General features: G+C 43.2%; 1 protein-coding gene across 1 annotated transcript in view; it reads left to right on the forward strand.

Moving 5' to 3' along the window:
* Saraf (store-operated calcium entry associated regulatory factor) overlaps positions 1-8,212 on the forward strand; it is a 17,886-nt gene extending 9,674 nt beyond the window's left edge. The window contains exons 3-6 of the mRNA XM_031339529.1: positions 2,423-2,813; positions 5,428-5,566; positions 6,147-6,301; positions 7,774-8,212. Coding sequence (XP_031195389.1) covers positions 2,423-2,813; positions 5,428-5,566; positions 6,147-6,301; positions 7,774-7,799 — 711 coding nt within the window. The 3' untranslated portion in view covers positions 7,800-8,212. The remainder of the gene's footprint in view (positions 1-2,422; positions 2,814-5,427; positions 5,567-6,146; positions 6,302-7,773) is intronic.
* The last annotated feature ends 1,002 nt before the right edge of the window (positions 8,213-9,214 follow it).

A 9,214-nucleotide genomic window follows, 5' to 3' on the forward strand; every position in this document is an offset into this window, starting at 1 on the left:
ATATATATATATATATATTCCTATATATTCAAGAGATCTAAAGACACATTTCTTCCCCAAATCTATAAAGATATTTGCAGGAATATTCAAATAGCTAAAACATAGAAACAGCTGGAATGTCCCTTGTGAATGAATCATACAATGGAGTCCATTCATAAGGTAGAGTGTTGTTTAAGTCATTAAGAAGGACAAAGTGCTGCTTGATGCTGTAACATGGATGAGCCTTGAAAATGCTCTGATGAAAGAAAGTTACAGAGACCAGCCCATCTGAGTCTCCTCACAGGAAGTGACTGAGTAGGGGGAGGGAAGGCAGACAGTTAGGGTGGGAGCTGGGAAGGGGAAGTGGCAGCTGTACATGGGGTTGAGGTTTCTTTGGGGGTTGATGAATCACATCTCTGCCAAGCTATTTATTGTAAACAGTAAAACAGTGCCCCTGAACTTGAAAGAGATACATAATTTGAACAAAACCTAACAAAAAGGCAGCAGAATGGGTTATACTTGCCTAGCTTGTACCTCTCAACATTGTGAGGGATGCATCTTATCTAGTCAGCAAAATTTAAAGAATTGAAACTTGCCTTGCTTGTTTAGTTATTGATGGTGCTATATTTCAAACCCTGGATGTTGTATATGCTCCTACATTACACTCCAGTCTTAGTTTTGTTTGTTTTGATGAGAGATATTTCTGTGTTCCCTGACTGGTCAGAAGCATGGTGTGCAGCCTCAGCTGGCCTCAGACTTCAGCCTTTGGGAGTCATCTCTGGCTGAAAACCCTGCTTTCTCTAGGTCTCTTCATCCCTGTCCCTCTCCCTGTCCCTGTCCCTGTCCCTCTCCCTGTCCCCGCCCCTGTCCCTTCCCCTCCTTCCCTCCCCCTCGTGTCTGTCTGTCTGTCTGTCTGTCTCTCTCTCTCTCTCTCTCTCTCTCATAAAATTTAAGCATCATGGATTCTTTCTGGAGTTTTCTAAATACTGTTTCAAAAGAGCTAAAGAAGATTATGTAGGATTAGCCCCTGTAAAGTCAGTCCATGGTTTTTAGAAAACGTGTATGAAAAGTTTTGTTTTGGGGCTTGCGAGATGGCTCAGTGGTTAAGAGCACTGACTACTTTTCCAAAGGTCCTGAGTTCAAATCCCAGCAACCACATGTTGGCTCACAACCATCCTTAAAAATCTGATTCCCTTTTCTGGAGTTTCTGAAGACAGCTACTGTGTACTTACATATAATAAATAAATCTTAAAAAAAAAAAGAAAAGTTTTGTTTTGCAGAAATTGTTAGCTCTTCTTATTTATCTGATGCTTACTTAAGAATTATTTCACTATATTCATATCATTTCCCCCTTCCCTTTCCTCTCTCTAAGTCCTCTCACATACTCCCCTTGAATTCATGGCCTTTTCCCTTTAATTATTATTACTGTGTATATAATAATATATAATTAACATGTAAATACAGTGTTCTGAGTCTGTTTACTTTTGCAAGCATGTATATTTTTAGAGCTGACCACGTGGTATTGGATAACCAATTAGGGGGTTCGTCCCTGATACTGATTCTTAAATGTTTAACATCTAAACAGTCTAACTGTACAGGATGTACCTTTGACAACAGTAGCAGTTAGGTGATAGTTTGAAGATTTGCCTTTGTTTTATAAATTTTGGAATAACTAACATGTATTGTCTTAGCTGCTATAAAGAGACACCATAACTGTGGCAACTCTTATAAGGGAAAACATCTAATTTGGGGCTGGCTTACAGTTTCAGTGATTTAGTCAGTATCATCATGGTGGAAAGCATGGCAGGGTATAGGCAGACTTGGTGCCGGAGGAGCTGAGAGCTCTACATCTTTAACCGTAGGCAGCAGAGACTGTGTCACACTGGGCATAGCTTGAGCATAGGAGACCTCCAAGTCCACCCCCATAGTGACACACTTCCTTCAACAAGACCACACTTCCTCTAATAAGGCCACACCTCTTACTAGTGCCACTCCCTATGGGTCTATACGGGCCATACCTATTCACATTACTACATATGCTGACTATGGTGGCCAGACCTTTAATTTCTGTGAGTTCAAGGCCAGTCTGGTCTACAAAATAAGTCCAGGACAGCCAGGGCTATACAAAGAAACCCTGTCTCAAAAAACAAAACAAAACAAAAACAACCCCCACAACATGTACAGAAGAATGTGTAATGTGCCATCTGGGGAATAAGGAAAAGCAACAAAGTGAATGCTTGTGCACCCGCCGCCAGCAGAAGAAGCACCTAGTAGACCCACTGTCTTTGATGTTGATGCTCTGAGTTTGTCCCCTTCACGCTCACTCATTGTCTTGAACTCTATGGGTCATTGTGTTGCTTCATTTTGTAGTTTTGTGACAGTCTTATATATTGAAGGAAAAGAATCTTTTGGTCCTTAGAGGCTATTTCTCTTTCTTTCACAGTGGGAGTGTAAGACCGACTTGGATATTGCATACAAATTTGGCAAAACTGTGGTGAGCTGTGAAGGCTACGAGTCCTCTGAAGACCAGTATGTACTCAGGGGTTCCTGCGGCTTGGAGTACAACTTGGATTACACAGAGCTGGGCCTGAAGAAAATGAAAGAGTCTGCAAAACACCAGGGCTTCTCTGATTACTACCACAAGCTGTACTCCTCGGATTCCTGTAGCTTGGTTACCATTGCAGTACTGTTTCTTCTTGCCTTTGTGGTTTATAAACTGTTCATCAGCGATGGCCAGGGAGCGCCTCCACAGTATTCTGAGCACCCGCCATACTCTCAGAGGTTTACCAGCGCTGCAGGAGCCCCTACCCCAGGCTTTAAGTCTGAGTTCACAGGTATGCTCAGGGCGTATGTGGGTACGTGTGAGCTGGTGAATCTTGTGCCTGGTTTTGAAGAAGAGACTAACGTTGACCTACTGAATTAAAAAAAAAAAAATCTGTTTTTTTCCAAAAAGAATTAAAAAAAAAAAATGTGTCTTTATCTATGTGTGGGTGCCCATGGAGGGCAGAAGTCAGTGTCAGCTCCCCTGGGACTGGAGTTACAGGTGGTTTTATTTAGCCATCTCCTGTAGGTCCTAGAAACCACACATGAGTCCTCTGCAAGAGTGGATGCTCTCAGTCATTGACTTTCCAGCCCTTCCTTTTCTAAAGAAAAATTTAAAAATAAATATTATTATGTATGTGTATTATATGTGTGTGTGTGGGAAGGGTGTGGATGTACGTGGTGCTGATGTGGAAGTCAGAGGATAACCAAGTCCTTCCATCTTTATTTGGGTTTTATGTGGGGATTGAATTGTCAGGGTTGCACTCTGCAGATCACTGGTTCTAAGAGTGTGTTATGGTCACTGTTACTAAGGATGCCTGGTAAATTGTAGGTCATCATTTTAGCTGCAAAGATTTGTTAATAGGCATTATTTTGACTTCTGCTTCATACTGTACACAAAATTCATTAAATGTTATAGAACTTCCTATAAAAAGAAAAACAACTTATTAGAATGAAATAGAATATGCGAAGTTTTCATGTGTGTGTGTGTGGGGGGGGGGAGGGACAGGGTCTCACTGTGTAGCCCTGGCTGTCATGGAACCTGTATCTGTAGGCCAGGCTGGCAATCCCACACAAGTCTGTCTACCTCTGCCTCTCAACTCCTGGAATTAAAGGCATGTGCCCCTACACCTCACTAGATAGAGATTTCTTTCATAGCACAAAAAGTACTGTCAAAGGAAAGACAGGAAAACTAGACTTTACTTAGTTTAAGGATATCTGTTTTAAAAAAAAAAAAGATCTGTTTATCAGAAAAGAGTCTTAAGAAAAGAAAAGGGCAGGTCACAGGTTTGGGTAAAGACTTTGTAAAGTATGGACTGGAGAGATGGAGCAAGGCTCAGAAACAAAAAGACAAGATTTACAAAACATACTGCTGACAAAAGATTTGTGTTTAGACTGTATAAAGACATCCATATAGCTGAGAAAAGACAAACTCTTTAAAAGCGGGCAGAGAGGGTCAGCTAAATGGCTCAGTGACTGAGGTGCTTGCCTCCAAGCCTGGTGACCTGAATTTGATCTTCAGGACCAGGTGGTGGAAGGAGAGAACTGACATTCACAAGTTGTCATCTGACCTCTCTACTCACATGCTGTGCTGCTGTGCACACCCCCAAATAAATAAAATTGGACAGAGGGTTCAAAGAGCCATTTTATAGTAAGAGGATATCCAGGGGCTGGAAGAGTTGGCTCGGTGGTTAAGAGCACTTCCTGCTTTCATAGAGGACCTAGGTTCAATTTCTGGCACTCACATGGCAGCTCACAATTAAAATAACCTAGTGTCAGGAGTATCCAGTGCCGCCTTCTGACTTCTGTGGGTGCTGGGCACGCAAGGCCACTGAATGGACAGATTAAAGTATAGGGAGGCTGAGTACTGTTTATCTCAGATGACATATGGCGGGCATCTATTAGGCTTTGTCACAAGCTGTCTGAGGGGCTAAAGTGACTTATTGATGGAGTGGTGGTTACATGGGGGGAAACACAGGACAAGCTTGTTTCCTAGGTGTTTATAAAGTTAGCACACTTCCCTAGGTGTTTACTGTGTCCTCTAAGTGGAAGATGATGTTTGTAGTCTGACATCATAATTGATAAATGTCAGGTTGCCTTTTTAAATCAGACTCAGGTACAGTTCTCACCTGGAATTCCTTTTTTTTAAAAAAAGATTTATTTATTATTATAAATAACTACACTGTAGCTGTCTTCAGACACACCAGAAGAGGGCATCAGATCTCATTATGAGTGGTTGTGAGCCACCATGTGGTTGCTGGGATTTGAACTCAGGACCTTTGGAAGAGCAGTTGGTACTCTTACCTGCTGAGCCATCTCTCCAGCCCCTCACCTGGAATTCTCACAGAGCTTCACAGCATAGGAAGGAAGACTGAAAGGGGCGTGGTACATCCTCTAGAGGCTGATCTTGAGGAAGGCAGAGAATCCCATAGGAACACTGTCCTTGCAAGTCCTAAAAACCTCTCTTCCTCTCCCTTCCCTCTCTCCCTCTTCCTTCCCTCTCTTCCTCTCCCTTCCCTCTCTCCCCCTCTCTTCCCTCTTTCCCTTACCTTACTCCCTTACTCCCTCTCTCCCTTCCCTCACTTCCTCTCTCCCTCTCCCTTCCCTCTCTCCCTCTTTCCCTTCCCTCTCTCCCTCTCCCTTCCCTCTCTCCCTCTCCCTTCCTTCTCTCCCTCCTTCCCTCTCTCCCTCTTCCCCCCCCACACTCCACCACCCCGTGGGAACTGCATTCCTGGGACATAAATCAATATTTTATAGACACTCTTTTTGGGTTCAGCTTGTTCATGTGTTGAGGGCTGAACATTATTAGTAAATAGTACTATAGATGAAATAGTGAAATAGATTAAATAATGAAATGTCATGTGTGCATGAAGGTCCTTCATCTAATAATGTGTATTCTATTTTAAGGACCACAGAATACTGGCTATGGTGCAAGCTCTGGCTTTGGGAGTACTTTTGGAGGCCAAGGCTGGGAGAGGTCAGGGCCAGGATTCTGGTCTGGCCTGGGCGCTGGCGGATTGCTGGGATATCTGTTTGGCAGCAACAGGTAAGTTTGGTACCCGTCTCATTTGCCCTTAGCTTCACTGGGGTACCTTTGCTTTCCTTAGTTGGAAACAAGTGATGCTGATCTCACCCTAGTAAATAGGATTTTTTTTTTTTTTTTTTTTTTTTGCATAGAGGGGAAGGAACAGGGCTTTGGTTTGCTTTGGTCAGTATTATGCCTATTATTTTCCCTCATTGTCTTCTTTCCTATGCTGTCCTAAGTGATAGAGAGCAAGTAAGAAGGCAGAGGAGGCCACAGCAATTGGGAAAGGGGCAGTTGTCAGTCTGCTGGGTAGGGTGGTGGAGGGAGGGCTGGAGAAGAGCCTGGGCTGGGTTTGCAATGTCTTGACCTTTATCTCTGAGCTCAGGCTTTGGGTGGGATATTCTGAAGGAGCACTTACTCCTGCCGCATTCTGTCCCCACAACAGCTGCTGTGACTGGCAGAAGTAGACACTAAATCTGTGTCACAGTAGCCCTTACATCAGAGCACTCAGGAGAAAGTGTTCAATACAAATGCTGTTTTCTGATGACTTAGAAAAATTGTGGTGAGAGAAAAAAAGATGGCTGCCTTTTGTGTCTTTCAGGACAGCGACCCCTTTCTCAGACTCGTGGTACCATCCAGCCTACCCTCCCTCCTACTCTGGCTCCTGGAACAGCCGGGCCTACTCATCAATGGGTGGAGGTGCAGGGAGCTACCACACATCCTCCAATACAGGCTCGGGTACCAGAACAGCCTCAGGTAATTACAGCACACAAGCGTCAGAAGCAGAGACCTGTGTGAGATGTCATAACTGATTACCCAGTGTGCTATGAACAGTAGCATGGTTACCTGAGACTGGGACCAGATTCATTCATCTTCTTCATTCCTTAAATATTTCCCAAAAATGGCTTTGAAATCAAGCCTTCCTGGATGTTAGTGTATACAAATGGTTAACTCTGAATCCATTAAGCTCTAAGTGAGGGCCCTCAAGGTTTGTAGAAGCCTGGCCTTTCAAATTCAAGAGAATTACAAAAATAGATTGAGTTCCACTTTAAAAATGTCAGCAGTATGATTATAATATGTACTCTAAAGAGTGAAGAGGGTGTTTTATAAAAAGCAAAGATAAAATATAAAAAACAAAAAAAACCAAAAAAAATCCACTATTAGAGGTGGTGGGAAACAAGGCGTTTGCACATCTCCCCAGCTTGTCTTTCTTCAGAAGGAAGACATGGAGCAATGAATAATTCATGAAATTCATGGAAACATAGAGAAATTGCTTAAAAGTATAAAAGCAGAGTCGTCAGTGCTGGTTTGGATCTACATGAAATAATCACTTTTTACCTACTAAACTTGAACCTGAGCATCCCTAGGGCCCAACAATTGCACTGTCAGAGGCAGCCAGCCCTCTAAATGCAGATGGTATTGCTTCCAGGATTCCCACCTGAACCAAAACTTATGGTTGCTTAAGTCCCCTCCATATATCTGCCTGTCACTGGTACAGCGTGCTCTCTCAGGTGCTCTACATCATCTCTGAACAATGTATGGTCCTCAGACAGTGCACACATATGTCCATGGTTGTTACACCAAGGTTTAGGGCATGACAAGGAAAACAGGCATGTGTTACAGGTCCATCTTTGAAAAGTATATTCAGAAAAATATATTAGTTGAGTCTGTGGATGTGGAACTCAGATACAGACAGGCAGCTGTATTTCAGTAACAGACACACACCCTCTGCACTGACAGATTAGCTCAGTGATGTTCTAAACTGTTGACAGCCTGTTTGTTAGGGAGTATGTGGGGTGATGGGTGGGTGGTATTCAAGTAACACATTAAATCATTAAAAGTCCATGTCCCCATTTCCCCCTTTACCAGTGAGTTTGAGTTGAGTCAGCAGGCTGTGGTGTATGGCCCATTGCCCTTTCTGCATTGTTTTGGCTTAGACTTTGCTACTCATGGCTACTATTAGCATGTGGCGTATGGCTTGTCAGCTAGCTTACAGTGGAGCACTTCTTGGCTTTCCTGACAGCAATTGTGTGTGAGGTTATGGACTTGGTGACAGGGGATCTGCCTTCTTGGGTCCCACATTGTTCTGTTCTGCGCTGTGGTCCGTGGTAGCCTTCCCTCATAGCTTTCTTCTTTGCTGACAAGAAACACATACAATTTCTGGAACATTATGAACAATTTTCATATATTTTGAAAAGCTAACGCAGACTTTGTTTTTCTTATCCCAGGGTATGGCGGCACCAGAAGACGGTAGAATAGGAAGTTGGAGGCAAACACTGGTGTAAAGTTTCTGATTTGTCATCACCATCTCTTTAACACCTGGATAATGGGAATATCCAAAAGTTGTGTGTGTTTGATGTTTGTGTAGCTTTTTTTGTCTTGTTGTTTGTGGCCAAGAGTTGATATGTGACAGAATACTTATGTTTTATATGATAATGTAACATGCAGTTCAAAGTGATGGCTACTGTGGAATGCTGAAATTGTCATGCTTGTTTCTAAAGCCTTTTGTCCCAGAGGGAGCATTAATAATGGAGCACCCCCCTCCTCCTGAGACTGAGCACAGACTGCCCAAGCTGAGGTGGCTGGATGGTGAGTCATTCCCTTGTAGAAACAACAATCCTGTATTGGATATTACATTAACATGACAATAAAATTAAAAAGCCAGGAGGTATTCTTGTTCTTTGTACTAGCTGAGGCATGTCTCCTATATGCTTTCCTCATCTCCCAGGCACCCACTTCTGGGGCTTGAGTGATGGATGCTTAAGAGCTTGTACTGCTCCTCTAGGTGACCTGGGTTTGCTTCCTAGCCCCCATGTCAGGCAGCTCACACTGGCCTATGCTGCTTCTAGGAGGTGTGGTTCTCTCTCGTCTCCAAGGGAGCCTGCACTCAATGTGTGCGCGCGCGCACGCACGCACGCACGCACGCACGCACGCACGCACGCACACTTTAAATTGAAAAACAAGACAAAACAGGCTAAGAGTAGCAATGCATACCTTTAAGAGGCAGTAGGATCCCTCTGAGTTGGAAGCCAACCAAGGTTATAAAGTGAGAGTGAGAGACCCTGTCTCTTACAAAACAAAACAAAAACTTAGGGGGCTGGAGAATAGATAAGAGTTTGGTTCCCATACCTGGCTTGGGCAGCTCCAATCTGACTCCGGCTCTAGGAGATCTGACCTCTGAGGGTACCAGCATACTTAACATTCATTCATTCATTCACTTTCTCTCCCTCCTCCCCCCACACCTCACTCACACATACATGTACACACAAAATATTTGAAAAACAAAACAAAACAAACAAACCCTTCAGAGTGGATGAGGGCCTCTGCTTTAAAAAAAAAAAAAAAAAAAAAAAAAAAAAAAAAAAAAGACAGTTTTAAAAACTAAGTCTTAAAAAAAATAAAAAAATAAATAAAATAAAAACTAAGTCTTGAAGTGTCCCAATCCACCAAGGACTGTTTTTTATTTTCAGCTGATGACCACAGGTTGGAGAAGTTGCCGTTCCAATGAATAGAAATGGAGATAAAGATCTGAGTAAAGGCAAGGGGTTTAAGGCCCTAAGTTCTGAGTCTTCCTTGCCAGCAGCAACAGCTCCACCTCTGAGCACATGCCCGTGTGCCTGAAGGGCATGTGATCCTAGAGCTGTCCTGCTAGGCACATGCCCGTGTGCC

This window comes from Mastomys coucha, unplaced genomic scaffold (genome assembly GCF_008632895.1).
Source record: "Mastomys coucha isolate ucsf_1 unplaced genomic scaffold, UCSF_Mcou_1 pScaffold22, whole genome shotgun sequence".
Lineage (NCBI taxonomy): Eukaryota > Metazoa > Chordata > Mammalia > Rodentia > Muridae > Mastomys > Mastomys coucha.